The sequence below is a fragment of the Hibiscus syriacus genome, unplaced genomic scaffold, assembly GCF_006381635.1.
Source record: "Hibiscus syriacus cultivar Baekdansim isolate YM2019G1 unplaced genomic scaffold, ASM638163v2 tig00112114_pilon, whole genome shotgun sequence".
In the NCBI taxonomy this organism is placed as follows: domain Eukaryota; kingdom Viridiplantae; phylum Streptophyta; class Magnoliopsida; order Malvales; family Malvaceae; genus Hibiscus; species Hibiscus syriacus.
The window spans coordinates 1,654,527-1,671,622 of record NW_024063255.1 but is presented as its reverse complement, the minus strand read 5'-3'; the positions used below and the strand labels follow the sequence as shown (position 1 = coordinate 1,671,622).

The following is a 17,096-nucleotide window of genomic DNA, read 5'->3' as shown; positions in this document are numbered from 1 at the left end:
TCACATCTATTTTGATCATTAAGCTTTAAAGTTTTTTATTTAATCATTCAACTTTTGAGTTCTTCCCGTTTTGGTCTCTACGGCTTATTTTAGTAATATATTAATATGACCTGATTTATTTAATAATATTTTATGTCATGAAAATTAAAAAAAAATTCAAAACTCAAATCCTCATTGGCCTCATCACCCCAAACACACATAATTTTCATATATTCTAATATTAATTTTGAGTAAGTTTCGTGAAAAAAGTAATTATAGGTAAAGAAAGATGAATGTGAGCGTTTTGATATTGATTTTACTGCGAATGGTGATAAGTAATGAGGGGTGGCTATTAGAAAGTGCAGTGTCAAAAAAATATGTAGTTCAAAATTTCAGTGGCAAAATCAACACACCCCTAAAATTAAGTGTCTAAACATCAAAACAATTACTCCAAAATGATGTCGTATTGATGTGGCAAGTCATGTAAAAAATCATTAACCATGCCATCATCCTATTACTTAACGATATAGAGACCTAATTGAATGTAAAATTAAAATTCAGTGTTATAATTGACAAAATTAAAAGTTTAGTGATATAAAAAAAGTTAGTGAATAAAATTCAATGATATTTGGTGTAATTTACCCATAATATATTATAAATAAATTCTGTCACTTTATTCATTCATAATCAGGTTAATCCAAATTAAATATTATAAAATCTCATTATAGAAGTGCTCCATTTATAATTAAGAGTGAGTATTTGATCAAGTTGAATTGAGTTAAAAAAATAGTTAGTCTAATTAGCGAGTCATATTTTATAATTCAAGATTTATTTGAATTTATTTTGAGTCGAGTTACTCGAGTTTTTGTTTAAATTTAATTATAAATATTTATAATTTTACGATACTAATTGATTTCAATTTAAACGACTTTTTATATCCATATATGATACACATATATTTTTTCATATACAATATACATATATCATGGAAAGTTATAGCCTATAATTCAATCCCTATGCTATGGAACTTTGATTTGTGATTTCAAAAAAGGATTTTTCCCATAAATTCATCATTATTTCTTCATGAAACGATGGACTAATTGAGGCCAGTTCCTATCTTCCATGGAAAGGATAAATTCACAGGTAAATAGTCTGAGCATGCTACATATGTTATTTCTTATTCTTCATTTTTCTTTTAAGGATTTATGTCAAGTGTAAGTACAATGACAAAGAATAAATCTAACGTTTGACTAAATAGTTATTTTAATTCATATTTTTTTTAGAGTATTTTAGTCTCTAACATTTCATTTTAAGGAAAAAAGATCAGTCTGTAGATAAAGATCTCTTTAGTACATAGGTTAACAATAAAGTAACTTAATTTTGTATTTTCCAGCTAATCAGATAGCTTAATTTGAATAAATTAAAGGAATAAATAAATTATTTTATATTATAAAATTAACAAATAAATCAAATCAAACTAGGTGACCGAACCATAAGAATACTTAAGGACTAAATATATAATTTACCCTTGTGTTTTGGCATTTATGTACAAATAGCATATTTTAGGGGCTAGGATGCATTTAGCCCTTTATTTAATAAAAATCTTACTACTCGCATTCGATTCCCATTCAAAACCGATCAAATCCCTAACCTGCCTCGCGTACCTCTATTCGTTTTTCTCTACACCAATACAAAGCCACAACCCTCGAAGCAGCGCAGCTCGTCGGCGTTCGCGAACGGCGATAGAAACTGGTTGTCGGGGTTCTCCTTCAACGTTCTTAGAGCTCGTTTTCAACTCCGATTCTTTCTCAGGTCAGGTATTGTTGATTTTTTTGCTTTTTTATTTCCATAATCCTGTTCGATTTATTGTGGGAAAAGCTAGGTCTATTTTTTTTGGTCTTTTGAACTTTGGATCAATGAATTTTGGATCTTCTCTCTTCTCCCAGCCGTGGTTTTATCTATTCTCCCATTCTATTTAAGTTGCACTGTAAAATGTATATAGCCTTTTCTCTGTGTAAAATGTAATTGTGGAACCTACTGAATAATGAGTTTTGGCATCCATAATTGCATGAATATTTATATTCATTGAAATTGAATGATTTAGAAATATGATCAAATTTCAATTCAAAACTAGTGTTTAAATAAGCAATAGCTAAACAATGTAGGGTGATTAAGTAATATTGTTAATTATATTCGGTTGAATTAAAGCTTCCATGGGATCCACTTGCAATTACATGGTATGATGTTTGCCTGACTTCTCCTACCAAATGGATATTACAATATGCAGGGTAAAGATGTCTAACTCTATGAGCACAGTGCCTGAGATACCAACCGAGGGCCAACATGATGTAAATGCTGGAGAATTCAATGATGACATGGAGCTGGCAGATGATCAAATAGACTTAGCAGTGGCTGAGCATCAAACTGGGCCCCAACAGAATGAATCCAGTTTCACGGATGATGTGAGTAATTTTTTTTAATATTTGTATTTTATAGTAACTATCAATTGATTTTGTCGTTTTTCTTGCAGCACAAGGCTGGTGTCTTCCGCTACGATAAAGCAGTGGGTGTTATGGATCCTTCATATGAGAAGTTTTATGCTACATTAGCTGAAGTTCATTCACGTGCAGAGATTGCAGAGGAGAGCCTTCGTTCTATGGTGGAGCTTTCTCGTTCCAAGGACGAGCGCATTCATTCTTTGGAGGAGCGTATTCTTTCCATAAATGAGGCTTTTCGTGATACGGATAAACGTTGTCGTTCTGCGATTAAGATGGCTTGTGCTGCGGAGCAGCGAGCTGATGCTGCGGAACAGCGAGCTGATGTTGCGGAACAACGAGCTGATGCTGCGGAGGACCGTGCTACAACAACTGAGTCGGAGCTTCTTCGAGTCCGGGCAGAAGTCAGAAAGGTAACAAACCTTCTTAATGCGAGTGCCGAAGTACTTGAAAAAAGGAACAAAGAGATGGAGCGACGCTAGATGTTTATACTGGTGATATTGTTACGAGTGAGATTACATACTTTTATACTGTTTTGGATTACTTTCTTTTATACTGTTAAATTGGTTACCGTTGATACTGTTCTGTTGGATTGATTACCGTTGATACAATTTGATGAGTAGATGAAAAATGAATAGCAATATCTCCTTTTACCACTTAACTCAGGCATTATTATGAACCTCTCCCTTGTTCCACTTAACTCTCACTAATTGCAATGCATTCTTTATTTTTATTAGTAAGCACGTAACTCTTTTTTTTTACATAAAATTATCATAGACTCATTAATTCTATACAAATATAATCATAGATGATTTTAAATAGATGATTTAGATTAGAACTTTATACATTAATATTATATTTTCAATTTTTATGAAAAATTAATAAATTTATTTTAATCTTAATCATCGATTTTGATTCATTTAGAATCAAAGCCCAAAACATACATATGAAGGGGGTGAGTATTTAATTAAGTTGAGTCGAGTTAAAAAATGTCGAGTTGATATAGTCATGTTTTATAATTCAAACTCTATTTAATTTTTTTTCAAGTCGAATCGTTCTAAATTTTATTGTAAATATTTATAATATTATGATACCAATTTATTCTAATTAATGTTTGTGGGAAAGTAGCTAACTAATAATTAGGAGAAAGGCAGACCGAATGAGACATTATTAGACTTAAATATGATAGAGGTCGGAGCCCAATAAATTATGATGTTTACATCAGTGTATCCATTAACTCATTTAATTGGTCTAAATAAAAAAATTATATCTAAATTTTTAACCCAAATTCATTTTTATCAAACCAAAAAAAAAACCCCTCTTTTACCATTCATCCTTAAATGTCTAATACCACGTACCCCTGAACTTAGGTGTCAAATTCATTTAATTAGAGTGATTGGTTGTCATCTATCGATGTTGGTCAGAAAGTGTAATGTAAAAAAAGTAAGTTGTCTAAAAATTTAGTGATAAAATCGACACACTCCTAAAGTTAGGTGTTAAAACGATGTCGTTTTAGACATCAAAACAGTTGCACCAAAATTAGGGATCTTTTTTACCTTAAAATGAAATGTTGAGAGTCAAACTGCTCCATAAAAAAAAGAATAAGTGTCCGAATGATTATTTAGTCAAATATTAGAGGTATTTTTTAGCTTTATACCTTATGTTTAAGATATATTTGTCGGTCCCATTAAAATGAGATTTTGTCTCCATTCTCCAAGACTCCTTTTTCCGAACACCCATTTACTCTAAGCATTTTTACAATAACCCTACATCACCATCATTCGTTGACTCTTCATCTATATCAGAAGAAGTGAATTATCACAGACGTTTATTACCATTATACATCCGATTGAACATCAATAATAAACTATCATATAGAGGGAGAACGAATAGATTAATATATTTGTCTACGTAAATAGCCTTATACTTTTGATTATCATTCACATTATCTCTTTGCTTTTCTTAGAGACCAACAAATCATAACGATGATTGATTCTTCCATTAGAAGAGCTTATATGTGAAGAACTTTTATGAATAAAAGCCCTTTCAAGACATAAAATAAGCAAAACTTTCCAAATGTAAGAAATGAACCCAAAAAGCACAAGCCATTTTAGCTTAAGTTAAAAATAGTATCCCTTGTATTCAACCAAGTTCCATGCCCTTTTAAAATGATGATCATAAAGAGCAGATCTTTGTAATTTCTTATTCCTAAACAAAAACAAGTATGTATATAAGTATATATCATTGACACAATCTAAGGTATAAAAAGCTTGGGAAAATGACAGGGCTTGGATCTTCATGTGGAACATGCAAATTCCTGAGGAGAAAATGCAGTAATGAATGTGTTTTTGCACCTTACTTTTGCTACGATGACGCTGCAAATTACTTTGCTGCAGTGCACAAGGTGTTTGGTGCCAGCAATGTTTCAAAGCTGTTATTACACTTACCTGTACATAATCGAAGCGATGCGGTCGTCACCATATCCTACGAAGCACTGGCTCGAATCCGGGACCCTGTTTTCGGATGTGTTGCTCATATCTTTTCCCTTCAACAACAGGTTCCCTCTTTAATACTCTATCACTCATAAAGTAAAATGAAAAGTCCGAGCAACGTAGTCGATACGCGTGCACGAAATCATGCTAAATACTTCACCTATTTGCAGGTTGCCAGCCTACCAGAGGAGATTGAAGTTCACATTAACCAAATGGCAAATCATGCTGTTGAGATTCCCAGCAATGGGAATCTCCTAGCAGGAAAGTACCCAGATGATGAGATGCAATTTGTTTCCATGGATGAAATTATGAACACACTCTATTTTCAAGATGAACAAGCTACCACTGGCTAATCCTCAAGGATTTATAACTGGAAATCAAGATCTCCATAGTGAACTGTGTGAAGACTCAGCTCAATCTTTATTCAAATGGGAGGAAGATCAAAAATTTGTTTCCGGTTTCTACCAATTTCCTTTCGAAATAAACATCGAAGGACCCGAGTTCGAACCCCTTGTAGAGGATCCGATCCATGCATGGGAAACACAGGGGTGCCTTCAAACTGGGAACAGTTAGGTTCTTTAATGTAAGAACCTTGTTTCCACATGGGAAAAGTTTTGTACCATGCATGATTCTTATGATGAATGTTTTATGTATGTTCTTATTTCAATTCCAATAGTAAACAACTTTGTGTTCTAATGTATGATGTTTACAATTTATACAAATAAGATCATGCAGATAAACTCTCCTCCTTTTCCAGCATAAACTTAACCAGATAGAAATCAGAGCAATATATGCCCTTTGAAGCATAACTTCAGGGTACCCTTGATTCATCTAGTTACGCATTCTTACCCTATGTTACTCAAACTTGAATATAATTTTCAGATACGAGTATATATCCTTAATGTGTATACATTCCTACAGATATCCAAATATAGTTCCAATGCAGTTTAAGAACTGATTGCCAAATGAGGAAAAACAGGACAACTTGTTGAGGATTAATGTTGTAAGAAGTAGACCAAACTTACAAGGAATTCAAGGTAAAACAAAAAATGAACTTTCACTCAGAGTTTGGATGCTCCTGCATGGACTACATCATGCTGCCATAAAGCTTTGGGCAGATAGTATGGCAGCTTGGGACTGAGTCCAGTAAGATCAGGGTTCGTTCATGGGCTTGTATATTGGACAAAGAAACTTTAAATTTGGCAAAGTTAAGAGGAAAACGAATGCTAAAATAATTAGGGATTTGAGAATGGAAGCTAATTAATTAAGGAAAATATGTTGTTTTTACAAAGCAGGCAAAGTCATCGGCAACTGAAATCGAATTTGAGAAAGTAAGCAGTAGCTGTCAGCGACTTTGCTCCTTTCTTTTGCATTTTTAGAACCAAACTGAAAGGAAGTTAAAAATATATAGACTAAAATGAAATTTTATAAAAAAATTGGCTACAAACGGTAATTTTAAGAAAGATAGCCAAAAAATAATTTAGTTAAAGTCGATTTCCAAAAAATTCTTATTTTAGTCCTTATACTTTCATTTTTTATATTTTGGTTTAAAAATTATAACAAAGTTGTCCACAACTGCCGACGATTATTTTCAAAGTAATCCTCTATTGATGATTTTTTCAAAGAGGACCGACTTTGCTCAATTTTTCTTTTTCTTTTTTCTTAATTTTTAAGGCCAGTATTTGTATATGTTTAAGTCGACAATTAAGTTACATTTTGTAGGAATATTATTTACTAATCATCTACGAATACATTTTAGTACATAGGTTAACAATAAAGTAACTTAATTTTGTAATTTATAGATACTCACATAGCTTAATTTGAATAGTTTAAAGGAATAAATGAATTCTTATATTTATAGATTTAAAAATAAATCAAATCAAATTAGGTTATCAAAATGGAACAAAACTTAAGTTTTGTGATGATTTCGAGAAAAAAAACAAATAGTTAGGTGATCAAAACGGAACCATAAGAATATTTATATGACTAAAATATATAATTTACCTAGTGTTTTGGCATTTCCATACAAAAAGTATACTTTAGGGGGCTATGGTGCATTTAACCCTTTATTTAATAAAAATCTTACTACTCGTATTCCATTCCCATTCAAAACAGATCAAATCCCTAACCTGCCTCGCGTACCTCTATTCGTTTTTCTCTACACCAATACAAAGCCACAACCCTCCAAGCAGCGCAGCTCGTCGGCGTTCGTAAACGGAGATAGAAACCGGTTGTCTGGGTTCTCCTTCAACGTTCTTAGAGCTCGTTTTCAACTCCGATTCTTTCTCAGGTCAGGTATTGTTGAATTTTTTGCTTTTTTATTTCCATAATCATGTTCGATTTATTGTGGGAAAAGCTAGGTCTATTTTTTTTTTTTGGTCTTTTGAACTTTGGATCAATGAATTTTGGATCTTCTCTCTTCTCCCAGCCGTGGTTTTATCTATTCTCCCATTCTATTTCAGTTACACTGTAAAATGTATATAGCCTTTTCTCTGTGTAAAATGTAATTGTGGAACCTACTGAATAATGAGTTTTGGCATCAAAAATTGCATGAATATGTATATTCATTGAAATTGAATGATTTAGAAATATGATCAATTTTAAATTCAAAACCTGTGTTTAAATAAGCAATAGCTAAACAATGTAGGGTGATTCAGTAATATTGTTAATTATATTTCGGTTGAATTAAAGCTTCCATGGGATCCACTTGCAATTACATGGTATGATGTTTGTCTGAATTCTCTCTTATATACACTACCGAATGGTTATTACAAAATGCAGCGCAAAGATGTCTAGCACTAAGAGAATAGTCCGAGCATGGAATGGAAGTGTTGTGGAATCCAATTGCATGGAGGAGGTGAGTAATTTTTTTAATATTTGTATTTTATAGTACTTATCAACTGATTTCTTGGTTTTTCTTGAAGTTCTCTGCTGGTGTCTCCCGCTATGCTAATGCAATGGATGTTATGGGTGTTTCATTTCAGAAGTTTTATATTGAATTAGCTGAAGTTGAGTCACGCGCAGTCTCTGCTAAGAAGCGTCCTCGTTCTTTGGAGGGGCGTCTTCGTTCTCTGGAGGAAAGTCTTTGTTCTTTGGAGACGCTTCTTCGATCCGCGGATGAGCTTTATCGTTCTTTTGAGGAGCGTCTTCGTTCCACAGAGGAGTGTCTTCGTTCCACAGAGGAGCTTGCTCGTTCCACAGTGGAGCTTGCTCGTTCTGCGGAGGAGCGTGCTCGTTCTGCGGAGGAACGTGCTCGTTCTGCGGAGGAGCATGCTCGTTCTGCGGAGGAGCTTGTTAAAACAATTGATTCAGAGCTTCTTCAGGTGCAGGCAAAAGTCGGAAAGGCAACACTTTTTTTAATGCGAGAGCCCAAGTAATTTAAAAATGAACGGAGAGAGGGAGCGACGATAGGTGTTTATATTGTTGATATTATTACTGGTGGGATTGCTTACTTTTAATATTGTTTGTGGATTGTTTATTTTTTATACTGTTTGGGGATTGCTTAACGTTGATACTGTTTGGTGAGTAGATGAAAAATTAAGAGCAATATCTCATTTTTTTCCCACTTAACTCAAGCATGATTATGAACCTCTCTCTTGTTTCACTTCACTCCGTCACTAATTGCAATGCATTCTTTATTTTTGTTAGGTAAGCACGTAACTCTTTCTTTACATAAAATTATCGTAAACTCAATAATTCTATATAAATATAATCATAGATGATTTAGATTGAAACTTTATACATTAATATTATATTTTTCAATTTTCATGAAAATTAATAAATTTATTTTAATCTTAATCATCTATTTTGATTCATTTAGAATCAAAGCCCTAAACACACATAGGGAGGGGTGTGTATTTAATCGAGTCGAGTTGATTGAGTTGATGAATCATGTTTTATAATTCAAACTTTATTTTGCATTTTTGAGGTGTTTACCTTCATCGAAACTACAGATTTACAGTGTCCATTGAGGTAACGTTTCATCTTTATCGGTGGGAATAAAAGAGAGAAAGAGAGAACTTTTTTTTAAGCAAAAAATAGAGAGGTTAAAATGAGGAAGGAATAGCCAATTTCGAGTTTAGGTTATCAAGTCGAGTCATTCTAAATTCTATTGTAAATATTTATTTGCATTTGATAGCCGCTAGACTGAAAATTCTCGGAAAAGAAGATTTAAGAGAAATGAATTATGTCCAACAATCCGAACAGAAATCAATATTATTCTCATTACCCATAATACACCTCAAATCAGCATGAAAAGCAGACTCCGAAGACCCAGATGAGTTCACAATATTTCGCCACACCCATGAAGACTTTTTAACATTAACAGCTGAAGGAATAATAGCATTCTGATCATATTTATACTTAGCAATCACAACTTTCCTCCATAAACTATCACTTTCAACACTAAACCTCCAAATCCATTTATTAAGAAATGATCGGTTCCTGATTTGAACATCAAATAAGCCCAGCCCCCCGTAAGATTTTGGTTTACAAATATTATCCCACTTAATCCAATGAATACTCCTATCAGATTTAGCATTCCAAACGAAATTCGCTATAAGACTGTTAATCTTATCAACAATTGACTTGGGCGTAGAAAAAATAGACATGTAATATACATGCAAATTAACTAGGACAGATTTAATGAGGGTTAACCTCCCACCAAAAGAAAGCAATTTACCTTTCCAACTTTGGAGCCGACTTTTGACTTTATCCAAAATGGGTTGCCATAGAGACTTAGAGTTCTTGGGATGACCTAACGGCAATCCCAAGTACAACGACGGAAGTTCTGCCCACCCACAATGAATCAGATCAGCCCACCTCCTTACATTAATATTATATTTTTCAATTTTCATGAAAATTAATAAATTTATTTTAATCTTAATCATCTATTTTGATTCATTCAGAATCAAAGCCCTAAACACACATCGGGAGGGGTGTGTATTTAATCGAGTCGAGTTGATTGAGTTGATGAATCATGTTTTATAATTCAAACTTTATTTGCATTTTTGAGATGTTTACCTTCATCGAAACTACAGATTTACAGTGGCCATTGAGGTAACGTTTCATCTTTATCGGTGGGAATAAAAGAGAGAAAGAGAGAACTTTTTTTTTAAGCAAAAAATAGAGAGGTTAAAATGAGGAAGGAATAGCCAATTTCGAGTTTAGGTTATCAAGTCGAGTCATTCTAAATTCTATTGTAAATATTTATAGTATTATGATATCAACTGATTCTAATTAATGTTTGGGCTTAAGAAAGTAGCTAACTAATAATTAGGAGAAAGGTAGATCGAATGAGACGTTATTAAGCTTCAATATGATAGAGGTAGAGCCCAATGAATTATGATGTTTACATCGACGTATCCATTAGCTCATTTAATTGGTCTAAATAAAAAATTTATTTTAAAAAATGAACAAAGAGAGAGAGAGAGTCACACTAAGGGTTTATATTGAAATTTTAAGAGTGGGTCAAAGCCCAATGAATTATGATGCTTATATAAAAGTAGCCATTAACTCATTTAATTGAGCTAAAATAGAAGTTTTGAAAACTCAAATTTTTTAACCCAAATTCATTTTTACCCAACCCAAAAAGGAAATTTATTATCTTAATTTTTTGATTAAGTTAAACTCAAAATAATAGATAAAAATAACATTATCACAATAATTACATGAAGTAATCAAACTATTTTTCTAGATAATTTATATATTTTTATTAACCGATGTGATATTACATTTTTAAGGTAAATGTTTATATTTGATCCTATCCTTAATCACTCGAACAATTAATAGATCTTAATAATGAAATTTATCATTTTTAATCATTAAACTACTACAAAACTTAAGGGAACTTGAAATTTTATCACATACCCAGTCCAATATACCAAAATAATCACAAAATTCTTCCAAGTCTCCTGTTTCAACTAACGTTTGAAACCCCAAAAATACAATACGTGAAAACCTAAAGTACAAATAGCATAACGTATACCCACCTTTCAAATTTCGAGTTCGAATCTTATTACAAAAGAAAATTTTATACGACTCGATCTTAGATATAATCAAAATCTCATATGATTATCGAACATATGTATACAAAGTTTAATTTAGCAAAATAACCTTAAAACGACAATCGTTTCTGCATTCAAACACAATATTATTTTTCTGGAGTCATAATTAAAATGAAAGCTTCAAAGTCAGGTGGCTGGAAGAACCTATTCCTCGACGGCTGCCTCTTCATGTAAACCACTTGTTTCAGTTTTGGTGTTGGCGGACACGACGGCATCCGCCACCTCGGAGTCATGTAGCCTTCTTCTTATTCATAAATCTCCATGAAAACAAAAGCTTTTCATTTGAAGGTATTTTGTAAGAGAGATTAGGTGGGTGTTGGCTTCCCTTCCTATGGAAGATGAAGATTTCAAACGTACAGTGCAAGGAACTAAGAAACTAAAAAATTATATGTGGCCATATAATGCTGATAGAGTGAAAGGTGACGTTTTGGTTGGATTATTTTCAAGTTTTAATTTCATCATTAGCCCCTATATTCTTTAAACTCTTGAAATTCAATCCTTTTACTTGTTTGATTTAAAATTAAAGTTTGGATAATTTGCTTAACATTTTTTTAAAAATTATATTAGCTATTTACAAATTATTATTATTTGAAAAATATTTTTGGAATTATTTTTAATATCGTCAAATACTAATCTATTTATAAATGCAAGTAAGTTTGGACAAAATTTTAGGCATATAATTTGAGTCTAATTGGACTTGGACAAACATGAAATATATTAATACCACATATAACCTATGAACACTTCTAGGCTAGAAAGACTAAATCATTAAAATTAAAAGAGAAAGTACTAAAATTTAAAAGTATAGAGAGTGAATGGACTAGGCGTAGAATTAGAGTTAGTTTTAAGTAAAGTGGTCCTCCGATGACTTGAAAAGTGGAGAACTTTCAATTTTGGAAATTGGAATTGAGATTATTGCTACTTTCTTGACTACATTAGGTAGGCCATGATTTGATTGAAATAATTCTTAATATTTTATTTGTCGATGATTTAATTTAAATTAAATATTGTAAAATTTTATTATAAAAATAAAGTTTATTTTATTTTTTAAGGAATAAAATATTATATTTTGTTATTAGGCTAAAGTAAGTATTCTAATAATTTATAAAATTTTATTTAATAAAATAAATGTAGTAAATTATTTATTCATTAGTCTTGTATTAAGTGGTGTTTTTAGATGTTTTATTTAATAATTATATAAAAAGATAAAATATCTTTTTGGTATAATTATTCTATTGATCAGTTAATCCGGATCGAATACTGCAGAGGCAAGGACGACCCTCTCAACTCAATTTGTTCCATTCACAAACGTCATAATTCGGACACCTGATATTGTTTAAGGGATCTAATGCCTCATCTCACTAGATCAACTTATTGTTGGTATAAAAAGATACTATGATGATATTAATTATTATTTAAATAATGATATTTTATAATTAAATTAATGTATGATTTACTCGTAATATCAATTCAACCAAAAACATAATATTTATATTTTATGTTTAATTTAAAATTCAAAAAATTTCTGATAAATTATTTTTATATGTAACTTGAGCATGCTGATGCCTCGCAAATAGCAAAGAAATTCAATAATAAATAATTTGAAAAAAGAAATTTTTTAAATAATAATAATAATAAAAATGTCTAATTTAGAACTTAATTAATTGCAGTGGGCCAGTAGGTTCTGTTGTTTATGGCCCATATATCTTAGTCATATTTGAGACAAAATCAGCCCAATAATCCAAGCAGGTAAATTATTTAGCTCAATAGGGTTACTCGGAAATTATTTTGGAATTTACAGCATTTATTACAATGCAAGTGAAACTCATCATATCGGCGTGACATGTTCCATACAATTTTGTTCCATATCATATGATTAGTTTTAATTTTTAATATATTTTATAAAACTTATCACGCCGACGTGATAATTATCACGTACACTGTAATAAATATCATAGATTTCAAAATAATACGCTTAGATTATTGAGCTGATTTTACCCATATATGACTGCCCAAAAAAACAAAAAAATCATGCGTTGAACGTGGATCGAACACATAATCTCTAAATATTCAGTCTGAAGCTCTCACAACTGAGCTATTGCCGGTGTCATTTTAGTTGCTGAATATTAAAATATAAAACCTAAAAAAATGATGCTTTTCAGTTCTTCATTCGGTTCCAGAAGACCCCTTCTCCCCTCTCAACTCTCACTCACCGTTTCAGTCCAATAGAAACCCTAAATCAAAAAGCATGCCATTCATTTCGAAAATTCAGAGGCAAACGGATTACAATCGATTCCCTTCTTCCACTCCCGTCGTCATCGACAATGGCGCTTCCTATTTTCGAATTGGGTACTTTACTTTAACCTTTCTCTATAAATCCCCTAACTCTTCGTCTTTTACCCATTAGAAAACAATAACTTATCGACTTTTTTTCTCTCTCTCTCTCTATTTTTGCAGTTGGGCTGGAGAGACTGAGCCGCGGGTTGTTTTCCGTAACATTGTTCAAAGACCACGCCGTAAATCCACCGGTATTTTGCTTCTCATTCTTCAGAAAGGAAAAGAAAAGGTATGAACTAGGGTTAAAAAATTAATTTTTGGGATTTGGGTTAATGCAGGGGAAACTGTGACAATTGTTGGTGACCATGACACTGCTTTATTGAGATATTTTGATTGCAGTCGCGCCGGTCCTCGATCCGCAGATCGATCATCCTATCTTGATCACGGAATGTCTGCAACCCGGTTTATTCCCGCAGTAAAATGGCTGAACTTCTTTTTGAGACTTACGGGGTTCCATCTGTAGGTATAAAGCACTCATTTTAACATCACATATTAGGCTCACTTGTTTTATCTGAGTGATACATTGTCCTGCATCCACGAGTAAGGCTCAAATTTCTTCAAAATAAGTTATGGAATTTCATTTGAATTAATACTTGCCACGTTTTTTTTATTCCGTATCTTTTAATACATGAAACTATTTGTTCTGTATTTATATGATCTCTGATGTTTGATTTCTCTGTTTGAGATTTCAGCATTTGGTGTTGATGCTGTTTTCAGCTATAAGTATAATCAACTGCATGGGCTTTGTGAGAAAGACGGTCTAGCTATCTGTCCTGGATTCACCACTACTCATGTCATTCCCGTATGTTACCTTGACTTCGTAGTTTACCTCGGTGCCTAGATTTGCAAAGTTGAGGTGGTCATTATTTAGGTTTGAAGCATGTTCTAAGTTTCTATTCGAATTTTTCCTTAAAAATGTCTCGTTTTATGTTAGTGTCATGAAAACTTTTCAACATTAACGTCTCCTTATGTTCCTTCGATGAACCTTCGGTCTGTTACGTGGTTGGCAAAGGAAGATAGATCTTGTAATAGAACTTTAGAATAGGAATTTACGAAATATGATTGAGGCAATAAATATTAAATTTGACCAAGACGAAGCAAGCACGTTGAAGTTCAGATTATAATGGCATTTGTTTGAACACAGTTTGTTAATGGGGAGCCGGTTTACAAAGGATGCTGCCAAACTAACATTGGTGGATTCTATGTCACCGACTATTTGAAGCAACTTCTTTCACTTAAGTATCCTCATCACATGTGAGTATAAATCCATGAATAGTCTGAATCGTGACATGCTTGGATAGACATTTTCTAATGTTTTTTAAATGCTTATAATAGGGCTAGATTTACGTGGGAAAAGGTCGAAGATTGAAGATGGAACACTGCTATATTGCACCCAATTATGCCTTAGAAGCTCGATTATTTCAGGTAATTGAATTACGTTTTTTTCCCCTTCCGCTGTCTTTTCAACTCCTTAAAGGTCAAATACTGTAACAGAAAGGTGGCAAGGAAGCGGAAGATAAAACCAGGTGTTGGCAGCTTCCATGGGTTCCACCACCAATCGAAGAACCTCCTTCGGAAGAAGAGATAGCAAGAAAAGCTGCTATAAGGGAAAGGCAAGGACAAAGATTGAGAGAAATGGCTGAAGCGAAGAGGTCGTCTAGAATAAACGAACTAGAAAATCAATTGCATGGGTTAGAATTTCTCTTGCAACAACTCGGACAAATTCAAGAGGAAGAAATTCCTTTTTTCCTTTCGGAAACCGGTTATACTTCTAAACAGGAAATAGAATCAACGCTTACGAAGGTGATACAGTCGTTAAGAAAAGCAAAAGGTGAACCAAAGCCCGAACAAGCTGAAAATGAGGAGAAGACGGAATCTTCTATGAGCGAGAAATATCCTCTTGTAAACGTTCCTGATAATATGCTTACCCCCGAGCAGGTACCTAAACCTTTAACAGCAAATATCTAATATGCATTGCTTTCTTGTCATTGATGGTATTTTTTTAGTCGAAGGCAAATGATTTGTTGGTTGATTTACTGTGACAGCTCAAGGAAAATAAGAGGCAGATATTTCTTAAAACCACGACAGAGGGCCGGCAGCTAGCTAAACAGAAACGTTTCGAAGAAGAACTAGAACGAGAAAGGAAAACCCAGCTAGATGAAGAAAGACGTTTGTATGCCTCGAACACAGATTTTTGTCTTTACCATTTTCACATTTAAATTTAACGAGAAAAAAGGTGGTCCCATCATATTGCGAGTTTACATTTAATCTGATTGATACTTAAGTCTTCTTCATTGCTTTATCTTTTTACAGGGAGAACCCTCAACTTTATCTCGAAGAGATGCACTCTAAATACAAAGAATTGCGTGAGAAGGTTGAACAGCGGAAAAAACTCGAGACAAACGGGGGTGATACTAATGGAAGTAGTGTGTCCGGGGGCGTCGGGCGTGGAGAAAGATTGAATGCAGCTCAGAGGGAAAGAATGCGCCTCTTGACTACTGCAGCTTTTGACCGAGGTCATGGTGAGGATACTTTCGGTGCCAGAGACGAAGATTGGCAACTTTACAAACTAATGGGAAAAGATAACGTTGACGATGAAAATGGAGCTGATGAAGATGAAGCAGAGCTGGCCTGTGCTTGTTCTAGGCTCCAGGTCAGTTTCTTTCTCTTGGCATGTGTCGATCTATCTGAGATTTTCCGATTATTGAAGATGGATCATTCGTTACATTCTCTGTTTCTGCAGGAGATAGATCCGACATTTGTTCCTAAACCGGAACCAACACCTTCACAGCCGGCTACCGCCGAGGCACCAGTTGTTCGTGCTCTCACCAAGGAAGACTTCCAAATTGTGCTTGGGATCGAAAGGTTCCTATGTCGTGAAATATTATTCCACCCGAACTTGGTCGGGATAGATCAAGCGGGTTTAGATGAGATGACCAGGGTCTCAATAAGAAGGTTGCCATCCAAGGCTGAGGCACTGGAGAATAGGTTGACCAGTTCTATTTTTATGACTGGTGGGTGCAGTCTCTTTCCCGGTATAAATGAACTATTGGAAGCCGGAGTCCGGATGCTTCAACCATGTGGGTCGCCGATTAAGGTGGTAAGAGCATTAGATCCCGTTCTCGATGCATGGCGTGGTGCTTCAATTTATGCTGCAAACTAGAAGTTCCAACAGCAAACATTCTGTATGTCGGATTTATACGAGAAGGGCGAGGAGTGGCTTCGACGATATCAACTGCGTTACACACTGTAAAAGTTTATTTTCAGAGATTGTAGTACATGAATATCCATCAGCTTGTTCATGAAAACTTTGAACTTTTAAAATGATAATTAATCTTATGGATAAATTACTAAATTTCACCATTTAACTTTTTCTCACATCTATTTTGATCATTAAGCTTTAAAGTTTTTTATTTAATCATTCAACTTTTGAGTTCTTCCCGTTTTGGTCTCTACGGCTTATTTTAGTAATATATTAATATGACCTGATTTATTTAATAATATTTTATGTCATGAAAATTAAAAAAAAATTCAAAACTCAAATCCTCATTGGCCTCATCACCCCAAACACACATAATTTTCATATATTCTAATATTAATTTTGAGTAAGTTTCGTGAAAAAAGTAATTATAGGTAAAGAAAGATGAATGTGAGCGTTTTGATATTGATTTTACTGCGAATGGTGATAAGTAATGAGGGGTGGCTATTAGAAAGTGCAGTGTCAAAAA

The 17,096-nt window shown here is 33.3% G+C and overlaps 2 protein-coding genes and 2 pseudogenes across 2 annotated transcripts; all 4 read left to right on the top strand.

Moving 5' to 3' along the window:
- The first annotated feature begins 1,619 nt into the window (after positions 1-1,619).
- Positions 1,620-3,107, top strand: LOC120174598 (tropomyosin beta chain-like). The gene is made up of 3 exons (XM_039181396.1): positions 1,620-1,791; positions 2,267-2,441; positions 2,510-3,107. Exons 2-3 carry the CDS (start codon positions 2,274-2,276, stop codon positions 2,954-2,956), a joined length of 615 nt encoding a protein of 204 aa, XP_039037327.1. The 5' UTR covers positions 1,620-1,791; positions 2,267-2,273; the 3' UTR covers positions 2,957-3,107.
- A 1,512-nt stretch (positions 3,108-4,619) lies between these two features.
- Positions 4,620-16,667, top strand: LOC120174526 (annotated as a pseudogene).
- Positions 4,753-5,626, top strand: LOC120174527 (annotated as a pseudogene).
- Positions 7,082-8,531, top strand: LOC120174528 (putative golgin subfamily A member 6-like protein 19). Its single transcript, XM_039181342.1, has 3 exons — positions 7,082-7,256; positions 7,748-7,823; positions 7,891-8,531. The coding sequence occupies exons 2-3, from the start codon at positions 7,755-7,757 to the stop codon at positions 8,341-8,343; spliced, it is 522 nt and encodes a 173-aa protein (XP_039037273.1). The 5' UTR covers positions 7,082-7,256; positions 7,748-7,754; the 3' UTR covers positions 8,344-8,531.
- Positions 16,668-17,096: the final 429 nt, after the last annotated feature.